At 42.3% G+C, this 15,915-nt stretch overlaps 1 protein-coding gene across 5 annotated transcripts in view; it reads right to left on the reverse strand.

The window, feature by feature from the left end:
• Positions 1-9,864, reverse strand: part of LAMA4 (laminin subunit alpha 4) — a 148,529-nt gene extending 138,665 nt beyond the window's left edge. For 4 of the 5 annotated variants that reach the window (XM_077999296.1, XM_015137555.3, XM_077999297.1 and 1 more), the window contains exons 1-2: positions 9,305-9,430; positions 8,833-9,157 (exon numbers count right to left, since the gene is read on the reverse strand). In XM_077999296.1, coding sequence (XP_077855422.1) covers positions 8,833-9,027 — 195 coding nt within the window. In that variant the 5' untranslated portion in view covers positions 9,028-9,157; positions 9,305-9,430. Of the gene's footprint in view, positions 1-8,832; positions 9,158-9,304; positions 9,431-9,601 lie in introns of those variants that run through there. The other variant, XM_028847051.2, reaches the window with a different exon arrangement.
• Between the last annotated feature and the right edge of the window lie 6,051 nt (positions 9,865-15,915).

Consider the following 15,915-nt stretch of genomic DNA (forward strand, 5'->3'; position numbering starts at 1 on the left):
CCTGGGGGTTGACAGCACCACCTAGGACTCAGGACAGATCAGCAGGAAAAGAGGCAACACTTAGGTAACACCTTCAGCTTGTCAAATTGTGTCGCTGTTCATCAAAGGGAAACACACACATACAGCCATGAAGCTCGAAAGGCATCCTGGACTACCTCTGCTGTGGAAGAAGAGGCTTGCCGGGGTTTTCAGCCCCAGACCCTGAATTTGTGCTGTGGCTCTGTGCCGTGATTCTAGAGGGTTCTATAGTCCTAGCATCCCAGGGGCTGAGGCTTACTAGACATTTCTCTTCCCTTTGGCTGGTGTCTATGTTATGTGTTTCTTTGGACTGACATTTGGCTTTCTAGAGCTGCTTAGTTCAGCATGCCATGTTGCATTTCACTTTGTACATAGACAACAGTGTTCCATGTAATAGTTGTGTGTGTGAGGGAAGTTTTAGTGAAGGTACTTTCGATCCCTAGAGTCCTTGATTTCCTTTGAAGCAATCATGCCACTCCAAAATGGCATAATTTCAAAATAAATATTAATATGCAAAGTCTGCATCATGGTCAGGGGTCCTTTTAGCTGTAGAGTACAGCCTGGATTAGTGGTCTAGTTTGCACAAGACGTGTGCTAATGCAGCTGTTAATGTTACGGGATTTCTCTAACTCATCAGTTCTTATGAAGTAAAAAATGTATATACTTCATTCCATTTAGGTAAACACGGATCTCTAGCCTACACCAAAACACAACATAAAAACTAAGAAAGTCCTAGGAGTGAAAAGAAGGTCATTTTGCATATTACTCAAATTATATTCACCATCTCTCCTCCCGCTTTTAACAGAATTTGTTTAAGTATTTTTTTCTTTATGGAGAGGATTTGGGCTGAATATGGAAATTTTCCCATTACCATTCAGCTTCAGAATGTTGTTTCCCCCAAGTTTCTCATGATAAAAAGACTCAGATTCAGAGCTGAACTGCTGGCAGCTGAATTTCATTAAGACTTTGATGGGAAACTTAAGTTGGAATTACAAACATCTGTGGTTAAACTTCCCTTTAGTAAACTATTTCCCAGAATTTAACTTTACCACACCAAGAGCAAAAAAGAAAAACAGTTGAAAAAAGAATGCTGCTCTTTTGCAAATATGAGTAGGTATTTAAATATTCTTCTATATGGTCACTAGACATCAATAGACTAGATTTACTTATTTTAGAAAAAAATACGATTGTTTGGAAATGCTAAGGTTTGGATTCAAAGCATATACTAGCAATCTGGTTTTAATGGCTTTTAACCAATCAAAGTTCTCAAAATTATGTCTGACCATCATTATATTCATATGGTTACTACAAGCCAGAAAAAACCCTAAAGTAGGGGTGTGTTTTTGGTATTTTAAATCAAGAAACTGTGACAAGTCAGATTTAATAATTTAATTATGAGGGGAAAAAAGGTATTGTCCTTGCCATATCAAAGCTGCTTTTCTTTTTTTTTTTTTTGAGATGGAGTCTCGCTCTATCACCCAGGCTGGAGTGCTGTGGCATGATCTCTGCTCACTGCAACCTCCGCCTCCCTAGTTCAAGCAAATCTCTGCCTCAGCCTTCCGAGTAGCTGGGATTACAGGCGCCCGCCGCTATGCACAGCTAATTCTTTTGTATTTTTAGTGGAGACGGAGGTCTCACCATCTGGACCAGGCTGATCTTGAACTCCTGACTTCGTGATCCACCCGCCTTGGACTCCCAAAGTGTTGGGATTACAGGCGTGAGCCACCGTGCCCAGTCGCTGTTGGCTTTTTTCTTTAGCTTTTCTGGGGATTTAGCATTCATTTCTCTTAACTGCTCAGATCCTCCTATTGCTGGGGAAAGGCTGTTTAAAGAACCATGAAAGACACAATGATTATAAAAACTAAATGACAGTCTTCTTCTCCAATGTTGGATGATCAGCAAATTTTAAGCAAGAGTTAAAAGTACTTGAATTTATGCAATAAGTAAGGAGTTTGATAACAAAATACTTTTAACAAGATAGTATAAAGCTTTACCTGAAGATAGACAGAGGCAGAGAGTGGAAAAATTAGGGAAAGGAAGGAGGGACAGACTGAGAGAAATGAGAGCTAACTTTGTGTTAGGCAGCTTACATATATTATTTCATCTAAATTTCACAAGAATTTTGCAAGGCAAGTGTATTTCTATTTATTTTGCAATTAAAGGAACTGAGTATCTAAAAGATGGTCCAATTTGCCCAAAGTCAAACAGCTAGAAAGTTGTGGAGCTGGATTCACAGCACATCTGTCTGGTTGTAAGCCCATATTCTGCCTGTAATGAAAGGTGAACTTCAAAATATTGTAAAACAGAGGCTGCAAATAAATTATCCTTGGGCTGAATCTGGCCCTCAGATGTACTCAGCCTACAGGGCATTAAAAAATGTTTGAGTCAGCAATTTCACTTATGAATCCAAATTCTGTCTTCTTTTGAAAAAGACAAAATAAAACCAGAAGACCTGGCAATGCTGAAAGGTGGCTGCCACTCTGGAAGAGGGACCCTTCCATCTCCTGTTCCTGAGTCCCGCCAGTCACAGGATGCATTTCTTTACTGAGCTAAATTCACTCAATTCTTTTTCACCTGGCCCCTGTAAGACGCTGAGGCTTAAAACTTCCTCTGTACCATATGATCCAGCAATTCCACTTCTAGGTATACACCCCCAAAAAACTGAAAGCAAGAACTCAAACAGAGGCTTGTACAGCAATGTTCATAGCAGCATTACTCACAGTAGCCAAAAGGTAGAAACAACCCAAATATCCCTCAGCAAATGAATGGACAAAACATAGTGTACATATAAACAGAGTATTACTCGTTTTAAAAAGGAATGCAATTCTGACCCATGCTACAACATGGGCGAGTCTCAAAGACATTATGCTAAATGAAATAAGCCAGGCACAAAAGGATAAGTATTGCATGATTATGTATAGGGGGTACTTAGAGTAGTTAAATTCATAGAGACAAAGTAGAATGGTGGTTGCCAGGGGCTGGGGGAAGGAGTTAATCGGAAGTTATTGCTTAATCGGTTTCAGTTTGGGAAAATGAAAAAGTTCTGGAGATCGATGGTGATGGTTTTATAACAACGTGGATATAGTCAATGCCACTGAACTGTGCCCTTAAAAATAGTTCAAATGGCCGGGTGCAGTGGCTCATGCCTGTAATCCCAGCACTTTGGGAGACTGAGGCAGGCGGATCACAAGGTCAGGAGATTGAGACCATCCTGGCTAATACAGTGAAACCCCATTTCTACTAAAAACACAAAAAATCAGCCAGGTGCGGTGGCACACACCTGTAGTCCCAGCAACTTGGGAGACTGAGGCAGGAGAATTGCTTGAACCCAGGAGGCGGAGGTTGCAGTGAGCCAAGATCACACCACTGCACTCCAGCCTGGGTGACAGAGTGAAACTCCGTTTCAACAACAACAACAACAAAAATCAAATGACAAAGTTTCTGTTATATTTATTTTATCACATTAAAAGAAAAAACTTCCTCTGGTTAAATCAAAGAACTCTGGAACACTAGGGAATGAAATTCTTTATTTTTTAGCAATTTTATAATAAATTCTATAAGATAGACTAGGTATTCCTTAGGTAATACTGTTATGAGTTTCCTACTTATTAATCTAAATCAAGAGCTTTTAAGATAGACTGTAGCATCATGTGGAGGACACACACTAGAATATCATTATAAAGAGAAAATAAGAAGACTATAGTTGAAAAAAAAAGTGCTCTATCAGGGAGACTCCCTGGTATACAGAAAGCAAAGAAAGGAATTTGAAAATTTGGTTAAGGTACTTACCACTTTTAAATGTCAATGAACTCATCTGTAAAATGGGTATAATTTTCACTATTTAGTATTAAATAAGATAATTCATGTAGGTTGATGGGACACAGTACAAGTCAACAAGTATTAGTTTTTTTCTTTCTTACATGAGTAGTTCTAAAACATGGTTATTAGACTACATGGGGAAGCGAAGTTATCTCAACTTTTTGTAGCTTATGCTACTCATCCAACAAGCACTGCAAAAATGGTCTTTAAATTGCATTTTATATTTCTTCATTTTAAGAAATTCCCAGCCGGGCGCAGTGGCTCACACCTGTAATCCCAGCACTTTGGGAGGCCCAGGTGGGTGGATCACAAGGTCATGAGATAGAGACTATCTTGGCCAACCATGTCTCTACTAAAATACAAAAAATTAGTCGGGCATGGTGGCACGTACCTGTAATCCCAGCTACTTGGGAGGCTGAGGCGGGGAATCGCTTGAACCCAGGAGGCAGGAGTTTCAGTGAGCTGAGATCAAGCCACTGCACTCCAGCCTGTCAATAGAGCAAGATGCTGTCTCAAAAAAAAAAAAAAAAAGGAATTCCCAAAATTTTGACTAGAAGTATTCCTATATATACTTCTATTTATCTAATCACCTCTTCCTAGCTACTTTTGCACAGTTCAACTGCTTTTATAAACTCCTTCCTAGCTGTGCCACTTACAAGTAGGGGCCTGGGCAAATGCTCTGTGCCTCGGTTTCTATGTGTATCAAATGAGATAATAACGATACCAGTCACATTGACTTGTCATGAAAGTTACTGGAAATTATTCATGGGAAGGGTTTAGATCCGTATCTGGCATGTGGTAAGTACTCAACGAGTGTCAGCTGTGAGCCATGCTATTCTAACTATCACCACTACTGCTATATTGCAGTTCTTCTAAAATAAGGTTTTGGAAGCCTATTTTGGTGTATGGCAAGTAAGTTTTGTGCCCTACTGGTCTAGCTCAGGAATAATATTTTTTTCACATTACCTTGCATGGCACTTACCTTGTAGCCACTCTTACAGAATGTTAGTACATTGTTCTTTATATAATGGCCGCCTATTTTTTTTTGTCTCTTCAATTGCTCACCCCTGAGGGCAAAGATGAGACTATGCTTCTTTCTATTCCTCCTTGTGCCTATTTTATTGCTCTGTTTGAGGTAAGGCTCCAAACCAGCTTGTTGGGTGAATAAATGAATGAAATAATGACTGCGTGTAAGGGGTTCAGATTACCTAATTGAATTGTTAGAACATCAGTAGAGAGTGATAACCCAGGCTAGCAACTGGAGGTCTTAGTGTGATCCCATGGGACCTTTTTCAAAGCAAGTGACCAAGATAAGAAAAAAGAAAGCAGATGGTTAAAGAGATCTAAAATATTTTTATTAAACATTTTGCAATCTTTTAACGGCAGGAGCCTAACAATGCTTTGGGACATGGGGTCATGTATCAACACGGAAAAGAGTCAAAAGGGAAAGTCCCTCAGAGTTAGTCTGCTTTATAGAGTTTCTTTTTAGCAAGTCAGTTTTTCTGGTGTAGGGTGCATTCATGGGCACTGATCTTCTTGGAGCGAAGTTAACACAACAATAATGACAATAGCAAAGCTGAGGTTTTTAGGAGAGAAATTCCTCTTTTCCCCTCTGAGGGGCATTTACTCAACGTTGTCAATTGTATCCCTTATTCTCTCATTTATCTGTGAAAGCCAGTAACAGCACCGTCACCCCCTCCACCACCTTCCACCTTGCCCTGTCAGCAGAGTCCTTGCCTTCTCAATTTCTCAGTCTCTGTGTGGCTTCTTTCCAGCCACACAGTGTAACCTCCAACCTCATGTTCTTGACCTTGTTTAGTTCCTGCTTCTTTTTGATGGACAAGGATCTCACTCTTCCCAAGGACATTCTGTTACTGGCTTCTTGTGGGGTTGTTCCCATCTTCATTCCTGCCCCCACTCCAGTTCTTTTCCATATCTACCATATTTATATTGGTCAAGAAGACTTTGGACTAGTTTTTCTTGCTATAGTGTGCATGGTGGAATGAATAGACTCTTTTCCTTAATGTGAAATATTAGAATACTGATTATCCTTACTGAAACTGCCCAGTCTTCCCTTTTGAGAATCACCTGTTGAGAATCACTGTTCTCACCATAAACTCAGCAATAATGGACTCAGTAGATTAATGTCAAGAAGCAAAGGTGGGAAAATCCTCCCCATAACTAGTATGGAGTTACCCACAGGTGCTCTTCTTTTCAAATACTTTGCATCTCGGGGGAAGCTTTGGCTTGTTTTACAAGGAAAAGAGGAGACTTTTTTTTTGGTCAGCCAACAGTCTCTATCCTTTTATTCTGTGCATATTTCATGTATTTGCTCCCCAGCTCACATGGAGCAATACAGCATGTCAGAGTTTGTGTCTTGGGCCAAGTACTCAGGGATGGAGAGTCCACAAGCTGGCCTATTGAGGAGCTTAGGAGAACCTCAGGAAGGCCTTTAGCCAAGCACCTCCCACTGCTCCATGCTTGCCTTAATATTTTTCTTCCTTCCTTCTGAAGGAGAATTGCAGAATAACCATTCATATAAATCCAAGTAAAAAGAACGTATTTTTAGAATATCCTCCCATCCACACATTGAACCTTTCGCATGAATAATGTGTCCGTGTTCTCTTTCTCTCTCCATATATACACAAATACCATCTCCTGAGCCAATCCAGTAAAGTGTTTGTACCATGTTATTAAGTCTCCGGAATGTATTTGGTTTAAGGTCTGCTTACTGCTATAAAGAGCATGGGAAACCTGATGGTGGGGCGTTGGGATCGCCATGGGACTGCAGGCTAACTGGAGGCATTATGTGAAACTATGCAGTGGGAACATAATTACCTCAATCTCACCCTTTCTACACCATATACTTTGACCTTCCTGGAATGACTAATATCTTCTTTCTGTTTTTCAAAACTGAAGGCCTCCACTGGCATTCTAAGCCTATTAGACTCTGACAGTATTACAAATTTAACTCACCATATGACTTTTTTTTTTTTCTAGTTGGAAGAATATAGATAAACAGATACAATAACATTAAGTAAAAGAAAACCATAAATGCAAGGTTCTAAGGAATATTCTTGAATAAGGGTTTTTTTAAATCTGATCATCCACATTTTTGATAGTAACAATTATAACAACTCTTGGCATATATAAAGCATTTATACTATGTCAAGCACTATGCTAAGCAGTCTATTTTATCTAATTTCATTACAGTAACAGTATGAGGTGTGAAGTAGGCATCAAGAAATTCTGTCAGTACCAGTTTATCTGCAGTCTGGGGATCTGTAACTTGCCCAAGGTCAAAGAGCTTGAAATTTCAACTTGGGACCATCAGACTGAAAACCTGCAATCTAAGACACTTTGCTGTGCTGCCTTCCTATTATGTCACCAAACATATGCACGCATAAGAAATTTCCTGGGGTCTGAACATTAATTTTAAGGTTGTCTAAAGCTCAAAAAATTACTTTCCTATTTTTTTTTTTTTGTGGGATGAGAGTTACAAAAAACAATTCTATATGGCTTGTCTCTTTAGACGTAACAGACACAAATACAGCATGCCCGGATAAATTTGAATTTCAGATGAACAGTGAAAACAAATTTTAGTATAAATATGTCCTCTGAAGTATTTGGGATGTGATAAAAATGCATTCATTATTTATCTGAAATTCACATTTGAGTGTCCTGCTATTTATCTGCCAATCTTACTCTTAAGTCAAGCATTTCATTCAGGGACTTTCCATGCTCAAAGCAACAGGTGGAGATAATGCTTCCCTGGGGTTAATTCCAAGCCTGTAGAGAAGCAAAGCCTTCCCATTGCATGAAATCCCTCCTGGTCTGGCTTCTCCCCAAGTTTCTGGGCATGAAGCTGACCACAAGCCATGCTCCCTCTTTCTCATGGAGGCTACATTTTATACCACAGTGAGAGGTTGGTATATTCTGACCCTGTCCATACTCTCTCTTTTTTGGGGCATGTGAGTAGGGCTTACTCTGAAGAAGGACCATGTTCATGCACCTTATTTTTAATCATCAATAATTAATAACCATAATTGTACTAACAACAGAATTCATAGCAATAATCCATGCATCAGTGATGTTAGAAATGGTGTCAATCCACATAACTGTTTTAGTTGTACAGTTGCTGTAACCATAGCTATAGAGTGTGGTGTTTGTTAGGTCAATTGCTCCTTCCTTTCCCATGAACTTAGGTGACTTCATTTTCCTCCCTCTTAGCATCTCCCATGCAATGGACACGCTGTTGTCTGTTTCAGTTCAGGGGGCTCTTAAATCACTTGTTCTGGATTCATTTTCCTTTACCAGATCTCTACATTCTGGTTTTGTTTCCAACTTAAAAGCTATTGTAAGATATTCAAACAGCAGCTCTTTAAATACACATATTATCAATAGCGTATCCTGAGGCTTGATTTTCATGGAAACGTCTTGTTTCTGGAATACAATGGCTCATTTCTACTTAAGGTATCCTCTCAGCAGTTTCCTAACAGCTCCTTTCATGACCAGCCGCTCTCACTCACCCCTTCACCTTCCCTGCTGCAGAAGACTTCTTGTCTAATATGAGACAAAAAGCCTGCAGTAGTGTTCCCACTGTCCTAACAGTGCAGAGGAGCAGGAAGCCAGTGACAGGGCACACACGTTAAGTGCTGTGGCTTGACAAAATGACTACCGGGACACGCAAGTGGCAAAAGTCACCGACGTGCTGCTGCAGTCCCCAGTGAGAGTCTAGCAGATGAACTCAGAGCACCAACACATGCACTCTCGCCCGTTTGAGCAGACACACTCCGAAGCCTCAACTTTCAACTCTCAACATCCAAATGCAACTTACAAAGGAAAACTATTTCAAGTTTCCGAACTGACCTAGCCCAGGTGAAACTCTCAAGGCAATGGGGAGAGGAAATAGGCGGAGAGAGAGAAGGACGAGTGTGGCACAGCCCGCGGGGGCGCAGGTGCCCTAAAAGGGTGGCAATGGCAGGGACACTGTACCTCGGCAGCAGGCGGAAGGCGTCCCAGAGCCACGCGGGGCTCGCTCGTCTCAGGCGGGTCTTGCCTGCCAACCGCTGAGCTCCCTTCAATGTCAAAAGGAAAAGCGTTGTCGTCCCCGGACGCGGCGCGGGAGCAGGCAGCGCTCCAGAGGAGCCACAGAGGCAGGACCGAGCGCCAGGCTGAGCTCAAAGCCATTTCTCCCCTGACATCCAGCAGGGCTCGGGCGCTGTAGGTCTCCGTGGGTCCCCCGCGTGGTGCGGCGGTGCCTCGCTTATTTTCCCTCCAATCCGTGTGCAGTATCCGGAGGTGGCAGCGCAACCAGCAGCTTAGGAAAAAAGGGAAAGTGCTAGAGTAAGGGAGAGTCCCAGCCTCTCTCTCTTTTTCTCTCTCCCCTTCTCCCCTTCTGTTTCCCTCTCCCTCTCCCTCTTTCACTTTTTCTCTTTCTCCCAGAGGTTCTGGCTCAAGAACTTACAGATGGACGGAGCCTACAGTCCGGCATCAAAGGGCAGACGGATTGGGGTGAGCCCCGCCAGCGCCAGGCCACCTCCTCTCCCCGGCCGTTCGGTACTGGGGACTGCGCTGTCCTGGCTTCCTTCTCACATTCATTCTCACCACTCCCTTTTTACCTTCCACTTTCAGACCCTCCCACTCTAAGCTGGCTTTTCAGACACTGAGGTCCGCCTTTCCCTGCTGCCTTCCCTCCCCTCTCAGTTTGGAGCCCCTCCAAGGGCTCCAGAAGAATATTCAGCTTTTGTGACCGCTTCCTCACCACTCTTATTTATGTAGTCAAGGTACCGGATGTCTTATCTGTATTTATATAGATCTTTTATGTGGCCCCCGCTAGTTCGCAGGAAAGTGGGTGGAAAAGGGATTCCAGCGGCAGGAACCAGAGGTACATTATTTCTGAAGGCAGAGGGTCAGGATGCCCACTTTCTTGAGCACGGTTGCTCGGTTTTTTTTCTAGAGATAGACTGTTGCACTCTTTGTGCTCATATCTTCTCTGGAGATTCACTGGCCACCCCTCTTCCTCCCGACAGTCCTCACCCAGAGGGCTTGGGAGAAGAATATCTTTCACTGCAGCGCTGGAAAATGACTTCATTACCCAAATGCATGAACTTTTATTTACAAAGAACATCTTGTTTTCATCCTAAAGAGGTGCTTTGTAAGGGACCCGGAACAAGGCTTGCAGTGTAGGAGCCTGTCAAATATACTGCCCACAGCCCCAGCCTCTTCCTCTTGGCCTGTAATCTCATGCCTACTACATCTGTCTGAATCATGTAACCTTTCCAAGACTTCAGGGTGAAGCTGGGCTACCGTTATGTCAGGGGCGCCCCTGTGGATGGGATAGTGTCTGCAACAGCTGATAGGTACCTTTGTTTACATTGGCTTCATAACGAGCTCTAAACATTTCCAGAAGATCCAACCATGGTTTAAAAATGGTCAGATAAGACAACCATAAAATGACACCCAGGTAAGCTTCTAGGTGAAATAAAGCATTTTTATATAATCTAATCATGAAATAAATAAATAAAGCCTTTTCATAAAACCTAATCATTAGCTCCATTTCATAGAACAAAAGTCATTCTATCTAAGCATAAGCAAAACCATTTATTTTTCACCTAACATGTGCCAGATACTTGGCATATGCTATTTATAAACCTCACAGCATTCCTGCAAATACCATTAATCTCCTTTTATAGAAGAAGAAAGCGAGGTTCAGAGAGACTAGGACATTTGCCCAAGGCCACACAGCAGGTGGAAAGCAGAGATGGGATTTGGATCCGGGCCTCACTGATTCCAAAGCTCTCTTTTACTAATCTATATACACGACACTACAACTTCAAAATAAAGAGTATGAATTCAGAGGTGAAAGAAATGGTCACTTTTATTTTTTGAGTGCCTTCCATGTGCAAAAAAAAAAAAAAAAAAAAAAATCACGTGAATTGTCTCATTTAGGCCTGGGTGCAGTGGCTCATGCCGGTACTCCTAGCACTTTAGGAGGCCGAGGTGGGTAGATCATGAGGTCAGGAGTTCGATGCCAGCCTGGCCAATATGGTGAAACCCTGTCTCTACCAAAAATACAAAATTTAGCCAGGTGTGGTGGGAGGCACCTGTAGTCCCAGCTACTCGGGAGGCTGAGGCAGGAGAATTGCTTGAACCTGGGAGGTGGAGGTTGCAGTGAGCTGAGATTGCACCACTGACTCCAGACTCGGCAACAGAGCAAGACTCCGGCTAAAAAAAAAAAAAAAAAAAAAAAAAAATTGTCTCATTTAATTTCATCTTGATGATAATCTTGTGAAGTAGGGATTGTCATACACATTTGGCCATGGGTAAGTGGTAAAATTACTACTATAGCCCAGGTAAATCTGATGGTAAGGTCTTTGATTTTAAATGATAAAATTGTATGACACAAAAGAACTGAAGCCAAAAGAAGCAAAAACAATTCTTAGAGATTCCAAAGTGATATTTTGATTTTAAAATACTAAAATAGTATTGCAAGGAATTATGAAACTAAATTATGATAATCTTCTTTTACATAGACTAGTTAACCTACTAAATTAAGTGGGAGAAGTTAAAAACATGTTTGGTTTAGTCGAGAGACTGATACTGGGAGAAAAGACGGCCAGACCCTGAGACAAAACAGATTATGCTCAATTATCCCAACCCACTCTCCCTTTAAAAGAATATTAAATAATAATAATATTAATTATACATGATATATATTAAATATTCTGACTTCAGATATAGATCTCTTCAGCACACCAAAACTCAAATATTTGTTTTCTGAAGGATTTCATCTTGTTCTTTACTAGCTGCCAATTAATCACACACTTTTAATTTAATCTGGACCCTCTTCTGTCTGCCTGCCCAGTGCTGGTAGGCCCAGTGCTGGTCTTCGTCCAAGACCTATGGACTTCTTATTTTTGGTTAAATATGTGCTTCCAGCTCTTCCTCTTCATCTTCTTTATGCGGGTACTATTATTATTTTTGAGGCAAAATGGCATACTATACAGGGGGGTGAATTTTTGTATAAAATAAATCAGGGTTCAAATCCTGGGTCTGCATGTAGTAGTTTTGGGAGCTTGGCATGTAACTTAGTCTCTCTGAAAGTTTCCTCTCCTGTAAAATGGGTATAATGATGCCTTTTTGTCATAGGTGTTTGAACTAGAGCAATTCCATCTTGAATAGGGGCTCGGTAAAATAAGACTGAGACCTACTGGGCTGCATTCGGAGGAGGTTAGGTATTCTAACTCACTGGATGAGACAGGAGATCAGCATAAGATACAGGTCACAAAGACCTTGCTGATAAAACAGCATGCAGTAAAGAAGGCAGTCAAATCCCACCAAAACCAAGGTGGTGACCTTGGTCGTGCTCACTGCTCATTATACACTAATTATATTGCACTAGCGTGCTGAAATACACTCCCACCAGCACCATGACAGCTTATAAATGCCATGGCAACATCAGGGAGTTACCCTACATGGTCTAAAACAGGGACGAACCCTTAGGTTCTGGGAGTTGCCGACTCTTTTCCCGGGAAACTCATGAATAATCCACACCCTGTTTAGCATATAATCAATAAATAACCATAAAAACAGGCAATCAGCAGCCCTTGGGGCTGCTCTGCCTATGGAGTCACCATTCTTTTATTCCTTTACTTTCTTGATAAACTTGGCTTCACTTAACTCTATGGACTCGCCTGGAATTTTTTGTGGTGTGAGATCCAAGAACATTCTCTTGGGGTCTGGATTGAAACCCCTTTCCAATAACACTTTCACTGAATTATTATGGGTAGTAAATGAAAGAATATAAATAAACATTAACACAGACCAGCACGGAGTCAGAGCTCAATAAATACCATTTAATTATACAATAAGCCCTCATTTAACATTTTCTAGGCCGGGCGCGGTGGCTCAAGCCTGTAATCCCAGCACTTTGGGAGGCCGAGACGGACGGATCACAAGGTCAGGAGATCGAGACCATCCTGGCCAACCCGGTGAAACCCCGTCTCTACTAAAAAATACAAAAAACTAGCCGGGCGAGGTGGCGGGCGCCTGTAGTCCCAGCTACTCCGGAGGCTGAGGCAGGAGAATGGCGTGAACCCGGGAGGCGGAGCTTGCAGTGAGCTGAGATCCGGCCACTGCACTCCAGCCTGGGTGACAGAGCGAGACTCCGTCTCAAAAAAACAAACAAACAAACAAAAAACAACAAAAAAATTTCTATATATTCTTGGAAACTGCAGCTTTAAGCAAAATAACATATAATGAAGCCAATTTCACCTTAGGCTAATTGATATAAATAAGATTTATTAAATTCCTATGACACAGTTCTGGTCACAAAAACATCACCAAACTTCTAAATAAAGACCAAAATGCTTATAATGGTAAATGTGAAAGTAAATGTGATCTATACATACACTTCAGATTAACAAAAACCAGTGAATTATTTACCCAATGTTTGGTGAATCAGTGAGTGACAGCAATCATAGTGGTGGTGGGTTAAAGCAAGGAATAAATGTTTAAAAGCGAAAAATTGTAAGAAGTACCTCCTACCACCATGCAATTCAAAAAAACCCAACAACAAATAGGATGGGCTCGCTGAATGCTTCCATGCAGCATCGTTTATTGTCATGCGCCTGTATGATCATTGTAGACTTCATGAATTTTTATTTGATAATAATTTTTCTTCATTATTCATTCATTTTCCAACCTGCTTCTTCCAACTCAGAGTGTGGGGTGGCTGGAGTCCATCCTGGCAGCTCAGAGTTCAAGCTGGGGACACTGGACAGAAGGCCATCCCATCGCCGGGCGTGCTCACGCACACAGCCACACTCACTAAGACTGGAACCATGCAGACATACCAAGGAACGAGGACTCTTTGAGACGTGGGAGGAAACTGGAGTACCTGGAGAAAACCCACGTGGGAGAACATGCAAATTCCACACAGACAGTGGCTTCAGCCAGGAATTGATTTTTTTTTTTTTTTTCTCACCAATGTTATGACAAAGCAATGTTGAAAGAAACAGTGTTATTCTGGGACCTGCCTTACTATATTTTCAAATCTTAGGGAAGAACAAAATGACTATTCTAAAAGAGGAAAGGCAACCATTTTATTTATCCGGGTGTAGGTAACCTCCCATGTTTGAGAACAGCCATTCACATTTCTGGTTGCTACTGGGCCCTTCCTTGCATTAACCATGAATGAGGCAGTCATGGGTCACAGAGTCACAGGTCAAGCAGACGAGGAGAGAGCACGGCTGACTAATTTACAGCAAGTTAGAAGGCAGCAGAACCCTTTGGCGAGTTACCTCCTCACCAAAGGGCCACTCCCCGACCACCAAACGACTGAGTGTAGGAGGATTTTATCCCTGCCACCAGGACAACTGGGAAGCATTTCTGGTGTGGCTGCTTTCTTATCATGACTCTCCCTTTCTCTCCCTCCTGGGATTGGGGCTGGGTGTTCACCGAGTCCTTTCATGGCTGTCATCGTTTTTGGGACACCTAGCTGCCCCGTGATGAAAGGGGTGCGGCCCCCTCATCCACAATGCATGGAAGACAGCACGGGCATTCAGAGACGCTCACAGTGCCTCCAAGGACACTAAGCCAGTTAGTGCAGACGAGGGCCCCCAACTCCCAGACCAATGCTTTCCCAACTAGGCCAAGCTATTTTTGGTTCTGGCAGCAGCAGATCTGATGGTTTTGAGGTTTTATCAAAAGAAGCTTCTGGAATTCGCTTTTGAGACCCCTAGTGCGGTAATCAGCAGATACATATCAGGGCTGCCTACTCCTTCAGAGCCTGGCTGTTAGGCCTGTCCTCAGCATCCAAAGCCCTAAGGAGGGTGTTACTAACACATCCCATGTGCCCTTCGGTAAATAGAAAGTCACGTCAGATGCTATTTTGAATTTGTAGGTGCTAATCTTGACATAACTAGACAGAGGATTGTTGTGGGGACTGTGTACTAGTGACAATAATTTTGTGATGAGATCAGTCAGAGAAGCAAGTATGAACTGAGCTATCCCCCACAATGAGGTCTCTAACTGGCACTCAAGTAGCAGGACTGGAAAGTGTAAGATGGCGATTCTTTTTTTCTGCCGATCCTGCTGTCCTCTCAGACCAAGATTCCCTTCTACGAACGACTCTGGTGGACGTTCAGGTTCTATGAGGAGGAGGAGCAGCAGCGAGAGTGCTAGGAGGTGGATAGGGTTTAAAAGTTGTTCTTCTAGGCTGGGCGCGGTGGCTCATGCCTGTAATCCCAGCACTGGGAGGCCTAGGCAGGTGGATCACCTGAGGTCAGGAGTTAAAGACCAGCCTGACAAACATGGAGAAACCCCATCTCTACTAAAAATACAAAATTAACCGGGCGAGGTAGTACACGCCTGTAATCCCAGCTACTTGGGAGGCTGAGGCAGGAGAATCGCTGGAACCCAAAGAGGTGGAGGTTGCAGTGAGCCGAGATCGAGCCTTTGCACTCCAGCCTGGGCAACAAGAGTGAGACTCCATTTCAAAAAAAAAAAAATAAAACAAAACAACAACAACAACAACAAACTTGTTCTTCCTTCTGTTACTCAGCCTTTTGTCCAGGACATGAATAGTATGTGCTACCTATGCTTCCTCTGCAGTCATAGACTCATTTGACTTTTAGTATATGCTACCAGCATTCTTCCTCATTCATTCTTTCATCCATCTATCTATTCATATATTATTTATTTAATCATCATTTATTAAATAGCTCAGTACACCAGGTTTAGATGCTGAGGATAAAATGCTAAAAACATTATTCTGTCAAGGGTTTTAAAAAATTATTTATTTATTTATTTATTTTGAGACAGTGTCTCACTCTGTTTCCCAGGCTGGAGTGCAGTGGCGCAATCTAGGCTCACTGCAACCTCCACCTCCCAGGCTCAAGTGATTCTCCTGCCTCAGTTTCCCGAGTAGCTGGGGTTACAGGCGCATGCCACCACACCGGGCTAATTTTTGCATTTTTTAGTAGAAACAGGGTTTCACCATGTTGACCAGAGGCTGGGCTTGAACTCCTAACCTCAGGTGATCCTCCTGCCTCGGCCTCCCAAAGTGCTGGGATT

Source organism: Macaca mulatta, chromosome 4 (genome assembly GCF_049350105.2).
Source record: "Macaca mulatta isolate MMU2019108-1 chromosome 4, T2T-MMU8v2.0, whole genome shotgun sequence".
Taxonomy (NCBI): Eukaryota; Metazoa; Chordata; class Mammalia; order Primates; family Cercopithecidae; genus Macaca; species Macaca mulatta.